The sequence below is a fragment of the Electrophorus electricus genome, chromosome 10, assembly GCF_041902795.1.
Source record: "Electrophorus electricus isolate QZ-2024a chromosome 10, ASM4190279v1, whole genome shotgun sequence".
NCBI lineage: Eukaryota > Metazoa > Chordata > Actinopteri > Gymnotiformes > Gymnotidae > Electrophorus > Electrophorus electricus.
The window spans coordinates 22,685,016-22,707,080 of NC_137506.1; the positions used below are offsets into that span (position 1 = coordinate 22,685,016).

Below are 22,065 nucleotides of genomic sequence, written 5' to 3' on the forward strand. Positions count from 1 at the left end.
CTGTGCAAGAGGTTACCCCTTCCAAGCACATCATTTAGCACATGACAGACCTGTTAATGAGATGATAAGCTGGATCACGTGTGTTGGGGCAGGGTCAACTGGTAGTGCAGAGGGTCTGCTTTGGCTTTAAGTGACAGGTCAGATAAATAAATGACAATAAATGGTGGTCATAACTGTCATAATGATTATCCTGTAGAAAGATCTACCTAATACTTCATTCAATAGGTCACTGGCACATTTAACTTGACTTGAAGCCATCATAAATTGGAGGGAACTATAATTAATTATAGCATATCACTAGGGTGAATTACATGGATGGATTTTTACAGAAATGTGAATATAAAAGAAAAACCACCATCCAGGAGGGGAAAAAGCACTTTGACACACTGTGAATCGAATTGAGTTGACAAGGTGTTTAGAGTGCATCCTGTTTATCTCTTGTTGAGACAGGCTATGTCTGTCTTAAATCATGTAAATTCCTCTTTGACTAAGGAATTCTTATTCTGGTAAATTTTGTGTACCTGTGACTGTGTCCATTATGGTTAGTATATATCATAGTGTGTCTAATTCACATTGAGTCTGTATTATCCCTGTCTCTACTATAGTTATTCTGTATTATAGTCTTATTTACATTGGGTCTGTCTCTAGCCTGCTGAACTCTCATGAGGTTCGTTTGAAGCTCTGTGTAAGATTGCAGTCTGTTGCCATATTCGTTGTTAGGGGCAACAGACGGCGCTACCTGGCATTGGTTTGAGCCTTGGTGCTCTGCCTTAATGACAGCAGCAGTGCCAGATACTGTGCCAGGCCATTAATGTCCCCCTGGTGCAAATTGTTACTCTTTTTTGCAACAGGAGTAAGATTGTAAATCAGATTTGTTATTGGGGGGGGGGGGGAAACCAAGGTAACGGCAAATGGTTGAGAAGAAATGCGTGAACGTTCTTCCTCAAATCCTCAGGACTCCGATTCACCACGACACTCCACGGCCTCCAACAGCTCCAACTTGAGCAGCCCCCCAAGCCCGTCATCCCCACACAAGAGCAAGACTCAGTCGCTGGAGCGTAGCGTGCACCCAGGCTGGGAGACCTGATCCAGGCTTAACCCTGAAACCCGGCCGGCCTGCCCCGAGCTCCCAGAACCAGAGGACCCCTCTCTCCCTTTAAGTAAAAGAAAAAAGACAGATGATTGAGTGGATTCCTGAGAATAATTTTCTACACTACATTTAGGGTGGAGTCGGTGTATGCCTGTGAATATGTACAAATGCAATAATTGGGTTATTGTGTTTATACAATGCACACATTTAATCTACACTCCAGCCTTTATAAGCCTCGCTTTGGCATCACTTTTTTTTTTAAATAACATTTTGTAAAAGGTGGGTGACACACACCTGAACTCTCCAGGTGAATCGCCTATACTGACCGGAGAAAGGAAAAAACCCTTGCCCTCTACAGTCTTGTGCTAAAGAGAAAAGAAACGTGTGCTTTCCCAATCTTGGGTTTTGCAGGTTCAATGTTTTTATCTGCCAGTGGCAATATTATTTTAAGCTTTTAATGTATTAATAACAGAAGTACCTACACTTATACCTCTGATCAAAAGAGACACTATTTCTTGGTCTTCTTTTAGAAACATGGTGAATTTGAATGAGGGATTAGAAATTGTATACACTTAGAACCACTTCTGTATTGGAGACAAGACCGCTGATGAGTGTTCTAAGCCTCAGCCCTACAGTCTAACCTCTGATCTCTGGTGCCATGCTGATCCTTCTCATGTAAAGCTCAGAATTCAGTGGAACTAGATTTAGTTTAATAATGTAAATAGAGTTTAAGTAGAGTATAATATATTATGAAAAATAACACTATTTAAAAAGTGACATGGCTATTTTCTTTTGATTTAGTGTGTCATAAGCTTTGAACATCGATGCAACCACTTTTAATTTAATAATTTCAGCGTTGTTTTATGAAAACGTCAAGTAGCTGGCTGGATGAACTAATTCAATAGGGAAACACTTAAATACTGTGTTCAAATATAGTAATCATAAACACTAGGCATATGCATGCACATGTATGTGGGTGGGTGGGTGTGTGAGAACACATACAACAGCATATAGTATAAGCATAGAAACACAGTAATCCCACAGTCCCATAAGCCTTGCAGTGAATGTATTGAAGACTTTCACAGCCTTTTCCATATCCTCTCTTTGCCTGTGTGTGTTTCACAGTTCCTTTACTGGAGCAATAATGCTGTTTCCAAAGACGTTTTTTGTTGTTATTGTTAAATCGTTATTACTGTTTGTCTGGTTTTATGTTTGTTTTAATGTGTTTTTTTTTTTTTTTTTTTTACTTGCGGGAACACTTAAATCCAAACATAGCATGAGGTTATCTGTACATATACAATATGTATATTACCACTGGTTTAGTGACCTTAGTCACTGTTGTGTGACATTCAGCATTCAAAAACTGGTTAAGATGTGGAGTGCTTCTCTCCTCTGCTCAGCATTCAGGGCCTTTAACTCAATCTCACTGGTGCATCTGTCCGCCTCTACTTCCTGTACCTAGTAATGATGCAATGGGGACAGTGAGGGGAAAAAAGGTCAGTTTTATTTCTGATGCTAATGGCAAATCATAAAATTAATCATAACAGTTTCAGTGTTAATAGTGCATCTGCAGATGCATCTTTAAATGTTCAGGGAATATGGAGAATGCAAACTTAGACTATCAAGTACCCCTGGATATCACATACCTCAAATTTAGTGAGGCAAGCCATTCATTACTTCATCTTAAAGCAGGCCAACACAAGTATGTCTGTCATTCCTCCTACAACATAATGAAGTGGTGATTAAGCTCTAGATTTGGCTGTATTTTAATTGCTATGCCTTCACCTGACAAACTAAGTTCCTATTTTGCTTAGATCTGACTCTTCCTTTTAAGACAGAACTAGGGTCCAGTCATTAAGGCTGTGAAAGCAATGCAAAATTGATCCAAATTCCAAATTTTATAATATGTTTACAAGTCGTACATGTAGATAAAAAAGTTTTTATGTAAAAGCACACATTTGACTTTTGAGATTACAAATGTATGTACATTAGCATGAAATGAAAAAGCAGATTGTGGTCGTTATTCTTCCTGACATATATTGTCGCAATTCTATGAAAACGTTTGTATCTTCTGAGCAGTTCAACAGAGAATACCACCTTTTGTGTCACTCACTTATTTGACCTAAATACAAATCATGATGTTTTTTAATTTTTTTAATCAACTCCCAGATGTGTAAAAGGAGGACAAGAGTGAATATCTGCTGAGGGAATTGAAGCAAAACCATCTTATTCTTGAGGTTTCTTGCAGTGACAACAATATTCTCTGCCATTATGCAAATATTGATATTTTTTCCCCCACTGTGGACCAGTCCAATAAACTTGACAGAATATGCTCTTAAATGAATAGTTGATATATAGCATTATTTTGGACCTTAGACTTTGTGGTATGACACTGCCACATTTATTTCCACTGAATTTAAATGACCATACTCCATAATGTAAGCTTCATGCAGAGTGTTTTTGGGGAATTTGGGCTATGATGGGTGGAATGTTTATACCAGGATTATGGTATAACATAACAGGAGACCTGTCTTGAGATGTTAACTCAGGTATGTTAGAACCAATGATCTATTTTATTATATTGAGGACTAGTGAGGGAGAGGAGACCTCAGACGTGGCCTTGGGCTCAGAGACTGCTGGGCCTGTTGCTGGGCTTATTTTAGGACTGTTATTTAGCCATGTAGAGGCCAACATTAGAGGGGGTGCCTTAGTTGAACTCAACCTGAAAAACGCTGGGCCATGTAGAGAGCTACGTGGATTAGATTTAGAGCAGAACTGAGAGATAATTGACAGCTAAAACACCTGCATTTCAGTGAGGGTTTACTCTGCCTTGTTTGTTAACTACTACTTCATATCATTCATTATATTTTCTAGACAATGAGGTGGGGTTTTTTTTTTGGTTTGTTTTTTTGTAAGAATATGTACAGTTTGGCATGTCAAGGGTGTAATCACTTGTTCACTTGTTTTAAATGTTAAGGCTGGATTTTGCCACTTTTTTGTTTTAGCATATTCTATTGATCTGTGTGGTGTGGAAGTTTGGGATGTAAACAAGAGGATGACCCCACTACCTTTTTTTTCCACATGCTTATTTAAAGTGGAATGTCATGGAGTTTATTTAATTAGCCACCATTCTGTTCACATTGACAACTCATAACGTGACTGATGTATTTCAATAAAATGGGGAGCTGTTACAAAACCGAATTTTTACTCATGAATGTCGATGCATTTAGTTTTAACAGCTTATGTTAATAAACTAGAAAAAAAGGCATATATGACAAATATTAGGGCTTTAAAATTAACTAGCAATGTTCATTTCTTCATAGAAATTTGATAATCTTGTGACTCTAGAACAAAAAAGCATCTACACATTCAACATTATAGCTAGCCACTTTTTAAAGTGCTAAATCTTTTTCCCTCTACACAAATTGCCATCTGTACAACATAGACAAATGAGTTCACCATGAAGCTTGAGTACTTTGGAGACTAAAGGCAAAGATACTGTAGAAGCGTTAGCTGTTGAACATGTTGAACATGGCCATTTTACAAAGCTCAGGTCCACAGTCACATTTTCAGGCACTGAAAACCACAAAGTTAAATCTCTTTTTCAACAAGCAAGAAAAAAAACCATTCAGGACAGTTTCCCCAGCTTCTGGGTTAAGCTGCTTAATCTTTACGAATGCTTGACTTGGTGCAGCTCATTAGAAAATGTTGATTATTTAACTTGATATAAATAGCTCAATTTGTATGAAATTTGTGTCCCAGATAAGCATCTGGAAGAAGAACAAACAGGTTTAGAGTGTACCACAAATACAATCCTGCACTAGGAGCGCACATAGCATTCTGAAGTGACCACCAAAAATCTCAGGCAGAAGTTCAGGTTCCAAAGCTTTTTGCATATAGATTGCTGCGGGCAGAAGAAGAGAGAGAGTTTCAGGCTAGCGAAACCGAACACAGCGGTAAGTCCACTGAGAAAAGGCGTACGTGGGCGCTCTGAGCTGACGAGGTAGGTCACAGCAGGGGCTGTGGGGGAACACAACTACACAGCCACTGGTGGGGAGGTTTACTGGAGAGCTGCAGTTCAACATACACACACAGCATACACAAATGGGATGCATCATATGGGCATGCCCACTCTCTATCTGTCCACTCTACCAACAAGCACAGAGGAATACATGCAGTCACTTGCCAGAGGCACATAGCTGCCAAGGTGGACAGTACCCTTGACCAAAATTTTCCTATTTCTTTTTTCTGCCCTTGGCTTTGGGTGTAAGGACTCGCAGAAAACCGAGAGGAGCTGGTTCTGTATCTGCTGTGAGGATGGCTTGACCCTACTGCCACACTGCAGTCACTCAGCAGGGGGCAGAGTCCCATTGCTGAGTCAGTTTCTACTCACTCCCATCACAGTATCCGTCTGCTCTTACACAGGTGTATCGCAGACCATTAGCAGTCTGAAGCCTGAGGCAGTGGCCAGACCAGCATCATATCTCCTAGGATGATGATCCTGTGTGTGTAAACCACACCTATGGCGCACCTGGATGGGTGAGGTCTTCTGCTCATACAGAGCCGGGAATCTCTTCTTCCAAAAGCATACAGTACAAGAGTTCAGGTCCAAGCCCTGAGTGGACAACGAGGCCAGTGTAAACAGTGTCTGGAAACAGTCGTCTGTAGGAATTACGCGCTTGCTCCATCCTGCTCCTCCATGTGGTTCATACTGGAGCCATGCGTTATGTTGGTGGGCAGAGGATTGGCCAAGTCCCGCGCACTGCCGTGCTGTGACTGGCTGTCGAGCTGGTGGAGGCTGCTGTGACGAGATAACTGCTCAGTAAGGCGGGGCATGCTCCCGTACGGTGGTCGTTCCTCCGTGCCTCTGTGGCTGGTCGGAGTGTACCTGTGGGGGAAAAATTAAACGGGTTTTCTCAGAAAACAGACTGCATGAGATACAACAATAATTACATAACGTTCCGATTAGCGCTCCATCAGTTGTCAATCTCAAGCATACTGACATAAATAAACAATCTTCCATCCCAACACACACACACAGGCCCCACCTGCCGTCAGGAGATCGGTGCAAGCTGCCATGGTAGCTGCTCATCTTGCTGTGGACACTGCGCACGTCATCCAGCATGGCCAGGTGGGTGGAAGAGGCATGGGTGGAGGTGCCCTGCGTGGAGGTGCCGCGCGATTTGCGGACAATGGGCGTGTTGGGGTCACGCAGCAGACACTGAGCGAAGTCGGGCTCCTGCAGCACCTGGCGACTCTCGTTTACCACGCTGTTACCGGGGCCGGGCGGGGTTAGACAGCATGGAGGATAAAGGGGGAGAGAGGTGTAGACCTGCACAATGAGAAAGGAAAAGTGCCTCCCCTGCAGACTAAAGTAATAAGAGCTGACAGCACAGTGAAGGCATTTCATCCCAATAAGTTTGTAACCTTAAATTCTTCTCTTTGATAAACGAGCTCAGGGCAAAACTTAAAAAAAGTTCTTACTCTTTGCGTCTGCGACCGTGAAAAAAACTGGCCCACTCGAAACAGGTCTTCTTACTGCCCACCCAGAAAACAGAAGGGATACCAACAACCAGCACCATCAGGTACTTCATCAGGAAGAGAACCAGGTCAGGCCTGCTGGCCTGCTCCACCTACAAACACACACACACGCACACACACACATGCTCATTAAATAGAGTGATTTCAGGGTTCCTGTAAAAGCCTGTCCCTTACTCACAGCCCAAGGCTCTTGCCTGCTCAACCAGCTTTGTGCTCTTTGGTTTCATTTTTCTCTTCACTTAACTACACTCCAAGCTTTCATGTGCACTGTTTGGTTGGAAAAATATTGTGTGAAACATCATTTGGCTCTCACTTTGTGATTTATTAGTTTTTCACTCCCATCTTCCTCACTGTGGTGGAATGTGGCTTTCTCTTCTGTTGTGCTTAGTGTGCCATAACAGACTCTTTACATGTGGCAGCCTAGTTAGACTGTACATCTCACTGCTTTCAGACAGTTCTGTGCTCTCCACGGCCCTCCGTTCCATTTGTTTTCTGTGCATGTGGGCACTAAACTAGCCATGTGAACACACACACAACCTCAGAAGAAGGCTTGGGTGTTCACCACGTGTTCAGATGTAGGGTCTTCAAAGGGAACTATCCAATGACAAGATGAAACTGAATTCTTGAGCACAGACATGCATCAGCGACACAGAAAAGAAAATGAGGAGCAGCGTCCAAGGCTTTATGGGCCTTACACACACACACACACACACACACACACACACACACACACACACACACACGCACATACACACCACGGCTACTCCATGTGAATGCTATGTTTTAACATATTGAAATTGAGGTATGCTTTGAAATGTATGTGTTTGATCTGACATGGCTAAAGATGGGCCTGTGTTAATTTATTGGTTTGTTTGTTTGAATTTGTTTTATTTGTCATTAATTATAAGAATTCATCAGTATTGCAAAGGCAGATATTGCAATAGTGATTTGAGCAAATGATATAGCGTGTGGCCCTATACCTGAGCATGCTGACAAATATTTACTGATGTATATTAATACTCATATTAAGCACGCTAAATTACACTTTCACAACTTGCATTCATTCTATGAATTCATTTTGTTTCAAAGCAGATTCACCAGTATAAGGTTTCATTAGCCCTTGGCCTGTTTGCTGGACCCTGCTTATGTTAACAGCTAGTGGAGGCTTGTGATGAGCCATGCCAAGTCCTTCCCTGGCCACTGAAAGCCTTCTTTTTAATTCACACACACACACTAGAGATCCTCTTCAGCCGCAGAGAGGGCAGAAACACACACCATGTGTCAGATCCTCCCACTCGGGGCCTCTCAGACATTAGATTGTTAGATTGAGTCTTCGTGTCTGACAGGATTCTGGTTTAGACTGACACTACACTTGAGGTGAGTCTTCAGATAGATGAAGTTCGATTTAGGTTAAGGCTGATTTAGTTTAAGACTGAGGCTAGACTGAGGATACAGGGGTGATTGCAGGTACTGGTGCACTACTGGATAGCCTCATTGGGCTTTGGGAACAAACCACTTTTCTCTTTATGAAATTGCTGAGATAATGACAGGCCATCAGCACCTTCTAATCATACTGCAGCACACTCTGTCTGTATGTGTGTGTGTGTGTGTGTGTGTGTGTGTGTGTGTGTGTGTGCGTGCGTGCGTGTGTGCGCGCGCAGGCCGCTTCTTGATTATGGTCTCTACGCTAAACCCACATCAAACAACTCTCCCTTTAGCTCTCCTCACCAAACAACTACAGAGCCCCGACACACAACGCGTGCAGTAAAGCGTGACCTGACAAGCCTGCCGATGAAAGAGAGCAAACAGAAATGCAGGAGCACGACAGAGAGCTGCTTCCACCATCCTCCCCCAGCTCACACCAGTACACCTGCACCTAAGACAGCTCTGTTCAGATGCTCTGTAAATCAGCGGAAAAGAGCCGTGTAGGCACGTCGGGCTCACACGGAGTAGGTGACTAAGAGGAACACCGCGGCTGGCTAGGTAGGAAAAGTCTGGCCTACGGGGTCTGGGGAGAGGCGAGGCGAGGTGAGGCGAGGCGGGGGAGGGAGGGAGTTAACAGGTCATGTGACGCTCAGCTCCACTCGGTTCACAGTGTTCTCTTGGAAGAGGCTGAGGGGCTAGCGTTACATGTAACATAAACATGCTGTGCGGCACTGTGGTGTATCACATCACACCATCTTTTCAACCAGCCACACAAATGAAGCCCTAACCAGGATGTCTCTGTGCAGGTCTTGAAATATTCAGCCGTTATCAAAAAACATTTTTAAAAAATTACATACACACAAACAAAAACAAAAAGCAAAAGAAAACATTTTTCATGCGCGGTGAAGGTAAAATGCACAAGACAATACCAATATGTGGTTAAATGCATGTGGCTCAGTTGGGCTGGTCCTGTTACAGAGAGCGCAGGCAGGTTTATGACTGGCTATGAGAGCGGTGCGATGCGGTTACCTGGTAAGGGCAGGGGATATGGTATTCCCTGCAGCGCTCCTGCACCCAGGTGGTCTCCCACACCGAGCGGTAGGCTTGCTCGTACAGGTAACACCCCACTACCGTCAGCAGGGGCACCAGGTAGAGGATGGAGAACACGCCAATGCGGATCATGAACTTCACGAGCTTGTCCTGGTTCTCCTTCTCCAGGGGGATCTCCATGCGGACGCGGTTCAAAGCCATGATGCCGGCCAGCAGCAGGGCCACCCCGAGCAGCACGTCCATGCAGAGGGGTGCCAGCAGGAACCAGCGCAGCGTGTGCACGTCGTACAGCCCCACGAAGCACACACCGCTGATGTTGTCGCCTTCGATCTTGTTCATGGCCAGCAGGGCCACGGTGAGCACGCCCGGCACGCCCCAGGCACTGGCATGGAACAGCAGCGCCTTCTTCTCAATGGCCTCGCTGCCCCACTTGGGCACGGCGGCCAGGAACCAGGTGATGGTGAGCACCACCCACCAGACGCTGCCCGCCATGGTGAAGAAGTAGAGGGTCATGAAGAGCAGCGTGCAGGCCTTGTTGTGCGAGCCCTGCGTGATGGTGGAGGCTTTGAATTGGGCGGGGCTGGCCGCGTTGCACGCCACGCCGTCCTCCAGTAGGAAGCCCAGGAAGAACACCAGTGACACCATCATGTAGCACACGGCGTAGAAGATGATGGGCCGCTCGGGGTAGCGGAAGCGCGTCACGTCGATGAGGAAGGTGAGGAAGGTGAAGAGGGTGGCGGACAGGCAGACGATGGAGACCACCCCGATGAAGTAGCGGGCGAAGGTGAGCTCCTCGCGGCGGAAGTACATGTTGGGGCAGGGGGGCGAGCAGTCGCGCACGCCCAGGAACGAGTAGCCCAGCTCTGGGTCCACCTTCAGCTCGCGGGGGCACCAGAAGCCGTAGTCCCGCTGCACAGCTTTAGTCGAGTGGTCCGTGGTGTTCGTATTGGTCAGCAGGTCCTCAGCACGAGGGTATGGCTCGTCACAGTCCGGAAATCTGGGGCCAGACACACACGTTATATTGTTATTAGGAATTGTCTAGAGAAATGGAATTATGTGGCTTCACCATGATCCGCTCTGGTTTAGATATTCCCTTTTTGGCTCTGTGTCGGCGTTATCTGAATATATACAACGTCACACATTTTTATTGTATTTTGATACTCATTAATTATTTTAACATTTTTTCAAAAAAATTCAAATAACTAGCTCTGTGATTTTTTAGGTGTTATCAGCCACCTCTACTATTTCACAGAGGTTTTCCAGTAAAGCAAAAAAAACACAAAACAAAACCCTCCAGTTATGTTCGAGGTTGTCAAGTAGTTTCCCAGGCCCAAAGCCCAGTCTGCCAAACCTGTTGCAGTCCATCTCCTCAGGCCAGGACACACCGAACATGTCCATGAGCTTCTGGCAGTCCCTCCTGGAGTGTGTGCAGAGCGCACGGCAAGGCAAGGCCACGCGGCCATACTCAGCACACACGGGGGCATAGAGGGAGCACAGGAAGGGCCGCAGGGCTGGAGAGCACTGCAGCTTCACCATGGGATGGAACGGCTGAGGAGAGACACGGGCATGGAGTCACACACGGTGCCACACACTGACACACACTACCACACACAGGCACGGAGTCACACACGGTGCCACACACTGACACACACTGACACACCCAGGCACGGAGTCACACCCGGTGCCACAGACTGACACACACTACCACACACAGGCACGGAGTCACTCACGGTGCCACACACTACCACACACAGGCACGGAGTCACACACCACCACACAATGACACATCACCACGTGCCAGTCTCAGAGCACCACACACTTCCACACGGACTGCTCTGAGACCACCACTTACTTCCACACACTGATCTCAGACCACCACACATCACCACACACCGCTCTCAGAGCAGCACACACACACACACACACACATCACCACACACACATCACCACACACCGCTCTCAGAGAAGCATGTAGCAAGATGTCAGCGCCAATGCACCGCCACTGACAGAGCCCCTTGTCTACTAGGCAAACACACCCTGGTGGAGTTTATATATATATATAAATAAAATGTGTGTGTGTGTGTGTATATATATATATATATATATATATAAATAATATATACATATATAATATATACATATATAATATGATGTGCAGCATTTCTACAGCTATATAAACGCAACTGCTTAAAGACACAGTGGTTTAAATCTTGTTCTCTGCAGTGCATGCTTATCCCAGTGAAAATCCAGCGCCTACGACCTTTTAAGCCAGCTTTATAATGATTATGCTTTCACAGACGACAATCGCAAATTGTGAAAGGATTCTTTGGTGATGAGTTTAACTGTGTGGTCTTTGGGGCGTGTAATGTGTCATTCTCCATGGACCTCCTCATGCCTCTGCATCCAAACACTATGATTATCTTGTGTCCGTGACAGAAAGTCTGATCCAAAATCTTGCAGTGTTGTGCTTTGTTTTTTTCAAGATAAAACCTTGGCATTACTATTCTATGGGCTCTGTCACATATGAATGACAAACAGAATGTCATAATTTTCTGGCATCATGGAGTTTATCAACAGAAAGCATTTTCTGTATAGTCTGACCTTCAGCACAAGTGAGATCAAAGTGAGATCTGTCATGGAATTCGGTCAAAATTTCAGCTGCAGCATCTTGTCCAGTGTGACATACAGCAAACGTACAAGAGTGCTTAGAATCACAGAAAAAGCTATGCAGAGAAACATTTCTGCAGATTTGTCTACAAGCAGGAAGTTGTTGCAGTACTGTAACCCAATGCCCCTTGCCCAGGGTCACCAGCCCGTGGGCGGCTCCAATTGCGCTTTTGTGTCCCTGAGGAGACAAGTGCATGCTGGGAGACAAAGCAGCTGTGGAGTTGGGCATTAATATGCAAATCTGTGTAGGAGTGAACAAAGGCCTTCCACCTGGGGCCAGCCAATACACAAACACTTCCTGCTGAGGTCTGGCCCTTGGTCACTGCCCTGCTGGCCTGAGTGACACTGAAGAGATGGAAACACTCACACACATATGCACGCGCACTCTCTCTCTCACACACACACACACACACACACACACACAACCCTTCCCCCCACACAAACACCCACAGCCACCCACCCACACACACACACACATCTATGAATCTATTTTCACATCTCTGGCCTATGTAAACTTCTCCATTCTCTCACCAGTCGTTCTTTTAAATTTTCAGTGCTAAAAATCCAAACATTTTCACCACAAGGAGCCTGAAGACATGTCTGGCCTTAAAACCAGAGTCCCAAAAAAATATTTAGCAAATAAGATATCAGAAATATTTAGAGTATCACATCAATATTTAGAGTAGGTCATGAAACATTCAGCCTACTGCTTGAACAGCCAGAATATAGAGAGATCAAAACAACACAATCAGCTTACAGTCCTGCCCCTACCACACATGCTGACATCATGAGCCTGCCCCTGCCGCACAGCTGTTGGAACAGCCAGGAGAGTGCTGACATTTTCTCTCCTATTCTTGTTCTGTTGATTTTCTGTGTCATCCTCAGGAAAGAAGCAGGCCTGAGTCAGATACTCCAGCGAAGCTCAGAATGTCTTACATACATGTCCAGTAGTTCTAATAAGTTGCAAGAGCTAATGGAAGCAACGCAGTGTAGACCTTATGAGTGTTCTTTTTTTTAGGCATGAGACTGAGGTTGTAGGACAAGAGCATATAATAGATTGCAGTCCTGTGCTCTGCAAATGAGGACTAAAGCTCCTTAGTTCTGCACTTACAAGACAAAAATTGCATTCAAAAACAAGGAGAGACAATTCTACTAAAACCAGCAGGTGCAACCATCAACCAGCAGGAAAAGAAGCACTGCTCTCCTTCAAAATGGATGTAAAAGTGTGCTGCTTTTGGAGCTCTGAACTAAAAAGCCTCAGCAACTCTGGGTCTCGGGCTCGGGACTCGGTGGCTCTGGAAGAGGCTCACCTGCATAAGCTGCACAGAGTTGCTCATAAGCACATTTTACATCAGTGTGTGTTGTAAATACACGGATGCCTCTGAGTCTGTGTCCACTGTGTCACTGCTCAAAAAGTGAGTGTTTTGCTGTTGTTCATCGGTGGGGGAGCTATCCCTATTAACCCTGCAACAACCTCTCTACCAGCAGGAAGCTGTGCCCACACAACCAGTGGAGGCAACACTCGATGCATATTCCTGTCTCTCCCTCTCTTAGTCTTCAGTGTAATACAAATTATGCCAGACTGCATTTGACCTTGTTACATAAACAGAACATTTGGGTTAAATGGTTTAAACAAAGAGCCTAACACGTATCAATTAAAATCTACCTTTCTCGGCGCCAGTGCTGATTCTCTAAACGAATAAACTAAGCACAGGGGCACGCGTGATGTAAATAACTGCAGCATTCTCTATGAGAAAGAGGAAAACGCACACTGTTCTTATAGCAAAAGAAGGTGCTGGAAGAATGGGGATTGACTCACATATTTGTGAAATGCAAAGACAGGCATATAATGTACTTTAATCAGCATGCCTAAAATGGTAGTGGGTAATTAAAACATCTCTGCAGTGATTGTGAACACTTAACAACCACGCCAGGAAGGCCAGACTGTGGAGGAGGTCCAGGGGCGGGTGCGGGGAGTCGCGGTTTGGTTCACTTTTTTGGCAGGAGTGAAAAAGAACGCATTTGTCTTTCACAGATGCCAGCAGACACTCCTCCTCAAGCACCTCAATGGACAGATTAAGTTTCAGCTTGTTTTTTCCTCCGTCTGCCGTGTGATTTATATAAAGAATCCCCTGCTCGAAGGCTGGCGTTGAAAGCCCTCCTAAGCGTATGACTGGCTGCGTGCTGGCCTACATGGGCACATTCACATACATGATGTAAAAATGAAACACTAAAACATCCACCTGTTCCAGCATAATCGAAAGCAATACTGAGGTCGGCTATCAAGTTACAGCCACTCAATGACAGACTTATGAGTAGGAACGTGGGAGAAGAAGTTATACATGGATAAAAAGTGAGAGAGTGTGAGAGAGAGAGAGAGAGAGAGAGAGAGAGAGAGAGACTGGGGCGAGAGAGTTTTCTGTAATGAGGTGTCTGCTCCATGCTTGACTGACAAGTCCAGTAATCTCATCCTGGCTGAGGGAGATGACTACGGGCCCTGTGCCTGTGAAGAACCCCCCCCTTTCCTCTTCTCCTCTTTCTCTCCCTCTAGCTTTAATGCTTCTGCTGCTGGAAAAGTCTGTTTGCTGACTTTCACAGCAAGCATGTGTGTGGCTTTGCCCAGGATTAGACTGTCTAAAGAATCTGACTATTTAGACCGAGAACTTGACATTTTTCCCTACTGGGTGGAGGGTGGGTGTGTCTGGGCCCTCATTAGCCTTGATTCACACACCCTTCCTGGTATATGTACCCGGTAATTCTGCCCCCAGGACCTTCCTAGAACTGTCACTAAATATTATTCCAGTGCACATCAGCAATGCCTGTTCACACGACAGACCCTGCAATCCTGAGTCTTTAATGAGGGTTCGCATGATACCAGGGCTGCTACATTATAGCGTTCACTGAGCCTAGAGTCATAGCATATTTCAAGCTGATAGGTTTGACCTTGAATAAGTGGATTTATTCATTCCTACATAAAGAATCCCAGTTTGATTGTAGCTTGCAAAGAAAATAGCTGTTGCAGCATCTACATGCAACAGCCTCTTCTCTCCTGAGTCAGACCACGGTGTCAGGGCTGGTGCGCTCCCATACGAGGATGCATGCGGAGGAACACAGAGATGAGAATGACGTCAGCCACACGGCGCCGGCAGCACCAGCCAGGGCCAGTAAAGCGCAGTGTGCGGGGGACATGCTGAGAGACAGACGCAGCCTGGCTGAGGGACTGAGAGCCAGTCCATCTGCATGGCCTGACAACCTCAGGGCAGACTCCTCCCAGCGCACAGCTGTGAAAAGCGCTGCCAGCCCTGAATGGGGCAACCCACCAAATGGAGAGTTATTTTCTTAATCTTCACCCTTTCCTCAGTCTTAAAGAAGAAAGAGGGGAGAGAAAGGACAGAGAGCTCCCACAGTGCCTTGCTCCCGTCATTCAGCCGCCCCTGAATGGCCTTCAGACGGCCTTCCTCCGCTCCACTCATCTCAGCACAGCATTCTTCCCCTGCCTTTACCACCAGCACTGCCATGGCAACCGCTGATGCGGAAAAAGGGGCCGACTTAAAGGGTTAGAGCTTTGATGAGTCCTCATCCTCCGGGGTCGGAGGTCGCTGGGAGAGACCACCTCCTGAGAGCGGTAATGCATGTGCTTTTCTGACACAATTAAGGCCTGTTTCCATAGCTACACCCTCCAATTCCAGTTAAGTGGGGGAGGATATTCTTGGTCTATCACACACGGAGGTGAACTGTAAGCAGTGCAACTGTAAGCAGAGACTAGCGAAGAGACTAAAAATACTGTAGTCATTACAACTAAATGAAATGTAAAGATGAAACAAATGGGACAGTTCAAATGCCTTAACATTACCGTGTCAACAGCCATCAACACAACACCTGACTGAAGGAAAATGGACAAAAATGGTAGTGTACTGTCCCATGTCCCCTTACTATCGGCAGTTTTTCTCTCTGGACCTGAATGCGCTCAGCCTGCCTCTATGAATATGTTCATATCTGCAAGCCAGCTATCATGTTAGTTGAGTGCGGAAGGTCTGAGTGGCATTATGTCCAGCAAACTCAATTTTGTGGTTTAGTCAGTCAGTGGTCAGAGATGGGATGTGGCAGCCCAGCAGGAATTTTACAAAATGGGTTAGTGGGAATTGGGGAGGAAGATTTGAACAGTTTACTGCACACAGAATGACTGAAGATACTCCGTTTTGGTAACCTAACAAAAACATCAACAAAGACAAGCAGAGTCATGAATTCCACCTCAGACCGTCCATGCAAGCGTTCTACTATCTGGAAGCTCATCTTTTTCTGCACAAACTAAGAGTGACCTCACTCTGACTGCAGTGCACCTCCACTGCATCAGCTCCAGCTCATGGCCCTTCAGTCAGCCCTACAGGCCAACCAGCCCCTCAGGCCAACCAGCCCCTCAGGCCAGGCAGCCCCACAGCCCAATCAACACTGGAAATGCCAAGCACACATCGATGTAATTTCCAGTGTACTGAAAAAGTTTTGATTTGGAATGTTACAAGGCCATGAGACGTTCATTGTAATGGCTAATTGCGGGAAGAGAAGGTAGACAGCCAACCACAATCCCAGCAGCATGTCATTTAGATGCTACTCTTAAACAATATCAATCAGGACCTATCTGGAGCTTGTGGGGGGTGAGAGGCGGTCTGAGAACCATCGTGCATGATCTTAGGGTGGTGTGTGAACAGGATAATGTCCCCCCCCCCCCGAGCCTAGTGGTCTGATTCATAGGTCATGTGCTGAAATATGTCCATTAGACATGGGTCATCTATATTTATGTTTTTCCATACATTGCATTTGCTATTGCTTCTTATCCTGCAGAATCACCACCCTATTCAGCAACTGTAAAATTATGATGCAAAAGAGGTAGCCATATTTCTCTTCATTAGTATTAATGAAAATTGCTTCATTTGCTTCAACCTCCCACTGTGCAATCTCGAATACAAAACCCAGAGACTTTAGCCTATGTTCAGCAGCTCAAACAGTCCTGACAGTGCTATGCTGCACACACAGAACATCAATCCCCATTTTTCATCTACAGCCTGGTCAGACACACCTCCCTTTCTCATTAACATTGTGTACTGCTACAGTGAAACTTGAGGAGGGGGAGGTTTGTCTCACAGGACTGGCCTCCTGTTCGGCTCTCGTTTCTCGGTGAACAGAACATCTCCTGAGTCCTGAGTGATGTATACAGATCCGGGGGGTCGGCGGGGGGGTTTGGTACTTGCAGCGCACTGGTGACAGATGAACAGGCATGGGCCTTTCTGCCACCCCGCTTTAAGGGCAGCCATGTGACCATGCAGGCCACAGTCATGTGACAGTGGGCACTCTGTTGTGCCTTTAGACGGCAGGGCAAGTGCTTCGCACTGGGCTTAATTGACTAGAGTAATGGAAGAAAGAGAATCGCTCAGTACCCCCAGTCAATCCAGACATTGTAGGCCTCCGAACAGATTATGAGGCAGTTAGCAATGGTGAAGAATGTTAGCTGGCACCATTACCCCTCCCTCCCTATACCCAGCATAAAGCATCATTCAGTGAGGATGCCACTCCTGAGCCAAGTCCAGGAGAGCATGGGGGAGGTGGTGCATAGCACTCGAGTACTGCCACTGCTTTCCTTGACATTACAACTCGAAGAGTTAGATGCCATTAACAGTTACAAAAATCTCATCGACAGTTTGTTCATTTACCATATGGCCACTGAAAATGACTCAAACCAATCATTGGAAGAAATCCTGCATTTGGTTTTCCGTTTCATTTCTTTGCGTCTTTTCCTGCAGAACAAATAGCATTATTTGGTTCTGATGTGAACCAAAAATGTTCATAATGGTACACCACTACATGGATACAACAAAATAGCAAACAAAAAATAAAATCAGTCGACATTTAAATATTACATATCGACTGACTGTAAATTCATAATGACTATTCTAATTACACACACACAAAAACGCACACACACAAAAACAATTCAGGATGAGAAGGCAGTCAATCTCATGAATACTTTCAATAAAATATGGATCCACTGCAAAGAGAGACATCCCCCTTGTAACTCCAGCAGCCCGGCACCACACGGACCGATAGCTGTTAAGAGGACAGCTCTGCTCTCAACTACACTTAAAAACAATGTAAAAAAAGTACAGCTCTACCTTACATTTCAGAATGGTTTTGCCTGAAAGCTCCATTTGCAACACTTTTGCCTGTGAGTCGGTGCAGCCTGACAAACCAGATGCTTACACAACAACAAGCTCCATGGCAACCCTGATTTTCCCTCACCTGCCCACACGGATAAACACAGCAGTAACAGGCAAAGTGAGTGGGAGCTGATTACCTCCATGGCCAGGGCAGCTGTCTGCTGGTCGTAGTGCTCCAGCAGGTTGGGCATGAAGGTGATGTTGTAAGGAAGATTCTGGCACATGCGTAGACCAATGGGCTCACAGGTGAACGTGCTGTGACTCTCTGCTGAGTCCACAAGAATGGCAGAGTTGCACACAAACAGAGAGGAAGCTAGGAGCAGCCAGAGGACCACCGCCCCCCTCTCTCGGGCGCCACATGCAGGCACTGGTGAAACTGTCGCACATCCCATCCTTGACTCACTGAAGACAGCAAGGTGAGACCAGGAGCGGGCGTAAGTCTGGCCTCTGAGCTTAGTTACCTCCTGACAGGTATCCACCACACTCACAGAGTCGAGGAGGTGTGCTGGACCGGCCTGCTGTTTCCATCCCCCACTAAGGAGAGTCCAGACTGCTTGCTCAGGAGGTCTTCATGGGTGAGCCGACGTGTCGATCTCCTTCCTCCGTGTGGGCACGCTTTGATCGGCCACCTTAAAGAGTTTCGGCTTTGCCTCAGTACACAAGGTAAGTCGAAGTGTTGTCCTCCAGAAAGATTCTGTCTTCATGGGTGCTGAAAAATGGCACGCCAGAACACAGGTCCCTCAATATACTGCAGGTGAATATGTCTAGCTGCACCTGCGACATGAAACAACGTTATAAAACCATATTAAAAGTGAAATGACATCTAAATACTTCATAAAGCTTCAGAACATATTTCAACTCTATTACAAAAACAATTCGAAGAATTCAAATTTGCTCCAAGTCACCCAGACCTCCAACCGTAGCAGAAACGACGTGTCCGACTTTGCAGTTATAGCTGTAATTCCGGCGCACAGCCTTCCCACACCCCAGAAGAGTCCTGGCCAGCGTCTCCGCCTTTCCTACACTCCGACCGTGTAACCCAAGCCCTCCATCAATCTCCACTGTGTTAAAAGCGAATTACTGTAGCTCGTGTAAACCAACCCCTCCCCCTCGCGACACGTTTGTGTAAGTGTGCACACACACGTCCCCCACCCCAATCACCACTGCAGCGGAACATTACACACTGTTTTGAAGACTAACTGAAATGCTTTGAAATCAATACCTTCCTGATCATAAAACCCAAACATCAGTTAACAGATACGCTACTACCACTACTATTACGAGTACTAATACTAATACTACTACTAATAATAGTAATGATAATAATTATTATAATTACTACAGACTAGTACCAGACAATTCCAACTGTCCTTTCACGTGACAAATACAATAACCGCGAGGGAAAGAGAACTTAAGTTTCTAATTTGATCGTTACTACTTAATAACGCTAGTCCAGCACGTGTCGTTACAGCCTTCAGTTGATCCATGTCATCCACGACGTTTTATCCAGCGTGCAGTCTCACACGCTAGCCCCGGTCAATGTACTAATGTGCGCTCTTTTAAAATTACAATTAAAATAAGCATAACTGTGACTGAATATACAAGTCCGTGGTTAAACATCCAAACGGAACTACCTTTGGTTGACATTATTCTTGAGCTTTTGTAGCTGTTTCTCTGTATGACAATACAACGCGTCTTCCCGTCTGGATCCCCGCAGCAGGTCCGACCTCCCAAACGCGTCTTCTAGACCGAAGCGCGTCGGCTATAGCAAAACCACACAGTCAAGTCCACACTGAATAGACAACAGAAGCGAGTTTGTTTGCCCACAGAGTCGCGTTACGATGCAACAGAAAACTACTCAAAATAGCGTTAATTGCCCGAAACACTCACATGAACAGCTACACTCCTGCTTGCTTTGCATATTCCGACCGAAACTCCCCCTCCCCTACGGATAGGCCCCACCTTCAACTTACTGCGCATGCCCCAGGGATGGAGCCAGAGGGCAAAGGAGGTGCGGGGCAGCTGCATAAATGCAAACCTGTTTTCTAATCAGTGATTTTACTGAAAGTATCAGTAAGAACAAGCTGGGGAAAAAAACAACCACTACCTTAAACTTGGTTCATGTGATCGTCTTCTAGAATAATTTAAAAGGATCGTGTCTTCTTGACAATTGGTAAAACTGTATGAGCTCTATCTAATCTTGTAATCTAACACGGATTACTACTATACCAATCAAATGTCGATTACACAATAAATTACCACGAACAATGAACATATGGACCTAGCTATAGTCGGGCCCCTTGCCATGGTTAATGAGCAGCAGGTGGAGCGTCAATACGTCCAACAGGTGCAGTAGAGTAAATTAGGTCAGTAGCACAAAGACAGTGTCACTGGGCCACGGAGGAACCCACAGAAATATTCCATCTGTACAATATGACACGTACACTGGTCTTTGGAAATTACACAAGGGCTATTCAGAGAGCTGCCACGACAATAAAGAATGTTTAAAATTTAACAGAGCCTGAATTCTCTCACATAATTAATGAATGTTAGCAAACTCACTATAACATTGTCCCAAGAAACATCAAAAAAGGCAATAAAACCAGCTTTGGTCCAGATTAAACTGTAAAGAATAAGGCTCACAAAGAAAGACAACTCCCACACACATTCTAAGGAAGACTGTGAAGAAACTTTGCATTTATTAGCCTTTATTAAAGGTGTTTTCACTTAAAAGAAAAAAAAAACATGAATAAGAAAGATGTAAACAAAAAAAATCGAAGTATAAAAGTGAATTGCAAGGCAAGAACAGACAACGTGATACAGCGTATGAATACATGTAAGAAACAGTCTTGTCTTGTTTTCTAATGCTTGCCACAGGATCACTGGGCTCCAACCCTTTAATCTCACATTCAGTCAAACGTCTTACTTTGACAGTGTCAATCAATATTTATTTTCCCTTTCTCCACAAGGGATTCTCTCTCAGTGTGAGATTTTCATTTTATTACTACAATCACTCCAGTATAAACCTTCTAGAACAGGCCTCGAGTATTCTCCCTCACACTTCAGTACTCCCCACTGATCCAACTACATTCAATCTGAACACATTTTACTGAACAGTAGTTTATGGTGCTGTCTACTATCAGAAAAAAAAAAAACAACTTTAGCTATGCACTACTCCATATCTTTGGTTTATCAGACACATTTTCATAATTAATACTAGTATAAAAAACAGCACAGAGCATTCAAAGTGAACATAAAGTTTGCATGTTGAATGTATTTTGTATATTTAGATAAATTATTGGCAGTGTTTATTGGAAAATTAATTAAAATATTACAGAACCAACTCTTAAAATGGTAAAATGTAAACTACATGTGATTAGGCAGATATTACCATACTAAATGAATAAACTGTACAATACTGTATAGTGATGATGGAATTTCTCTATAGTTATCAGATCTGCTATAAAGCAACTTCACCCAAAAATGTTACTGTAAATGTAAAAATGGTCCATTATTCCATATTTGTAAACAATTGCTGCTAACAATATCATTCTGTAAAACTCTTTTCCAAGTACGTACATAACAATTCTATTTATATGGGGAGCTGGATCCAGTTTTTGTTGCTAATATTAGAACCTTCAGTCCATGAAGGCAATGGAGTTGAAAATATTTCAGTCCAAACACTTAATACAGCTGACTATGGCAAAGCTTCATCAAATAATCTGTAATTATTAACAACCTGAAGCAGCTTGTCGTGTACAACATGGCACAGCTAACCGAGCTTTATTCAGATAGTTCACACACATACACTGAACATCTCGCACAATGTCATTTCATTTTTATATGAACTAGGCATGAAGTTTCCACAGTAAAATACCACCTTTGTTGTTAAGGTAATAAAGCAAACCGGCCAAAATTTGTTGAACTGCCACTTCCACATGAAAAACTAGTAAAATAATTCCCTTCAAAGTTGACAGGAATGCCACCTTAGCTTCCTGATTCGTCATCTTCTCTATGCATGAGGAAAATGGTGTCCAATGAGACGCTGGCTTGGAGCTGCAAGTTCTGGATCCCCTTTTGATA

At 44.8% G+C, this 22,065-nt stretch overlaps 2 protein-coding genes across 25 annotated transcripts in view; one reads left to right on the plus strand and one right to left on the minus strand.

The window, feature by feature from the left end:
- The window catches only part of cdc42bpaa (CDC42 binding protein kinase alpha (DMPK-like) a), a 51,483-nt gene extending 47,192 nt beyond the window's left edge, over positions 1-4,291 (plus strand). For all 17 annotated transcript variants that reach the window (XM_035532588.2, XM_035532594.2, XM_081721564.1 and 14 more), the window contains one exon: positions 956-4,291. In XM_035532588.2, the coding sequence (XP_035388481.2) occupies positions 956-1,087 (132 nt within the window). In that variant the 3' untranslated portion in view covers positions 1,088-4,291. The remainder of the gene's footprint in view (positions 1-955) is intronic.
- On the minus strand, positions 4,282-20,075 carry fzd3b (frizzled class receptor 3b). Of its 8 annotated transcripts, none has more exons than XM_081721582.1 (8): positions 19,873-20,075; positions 19,617-19,744; positions 18,120-18,691; positions 10,458-10,654; positions 9,086-10,103; positions 6,575-6,723; positions 6,139-6,360; positions 4,282-5,978 (listed from the first exon to the last, which is right to left on the minus strand). In XM_081721582.1, the coding sequence occupies exons 3-8, from the start codon at positions 18,372-18,374 to the stop codon at positions 5,762-5,764; spliced, it is 2,058 nt and encodes a 685-aa protein (XP_081577708.1). In that variant the 5' UTR covers positions 18,375-18,691; positions 19,617-19,744; positions 19,873-20,075; the 3' UTR covers positions 4,282-5,761. The 8 variants fall into 8 exon arrangements, with proteins under 8 accessions (XP_081577708.1, XP_026867747.1, XP_081577707.1 ...); XM_027011946.3 differs by having other exon boundaries at positions 18,120-18,756; XM_081721581.1 differs by lacking the exon at positions 19,617-19,744 and having other exon boundaries at positions 18,120-18,756; positions 19,873-19,918.
- Positions 20,076-22,065: the final 1,990 nt, after the last annotated feature.

Coding starts and splice junctions, on each gene's coding strand:
- fzd3b (XM_081721582.1), bottom strand. CDS start 18,374: ATGGGATGTGCGACAGTTTCACCAGTGCCTGCATGTGGCGCCCGAGAG. Junction 10,655..18,119: donor CAGCTGCCCTGGCCATGGAG/GTAATCAGCTCC, acceptor GTCTCTCCTCAG/CCGTTCCATCCCATGGTGAA. Junction 6,361..6,574: donor CACGGTCGCAGACGCAAAGA/GTAAGAACTTTT, acceptor CCCCGGTAACAG/CGTGGTAAACGAGAGTCGCC.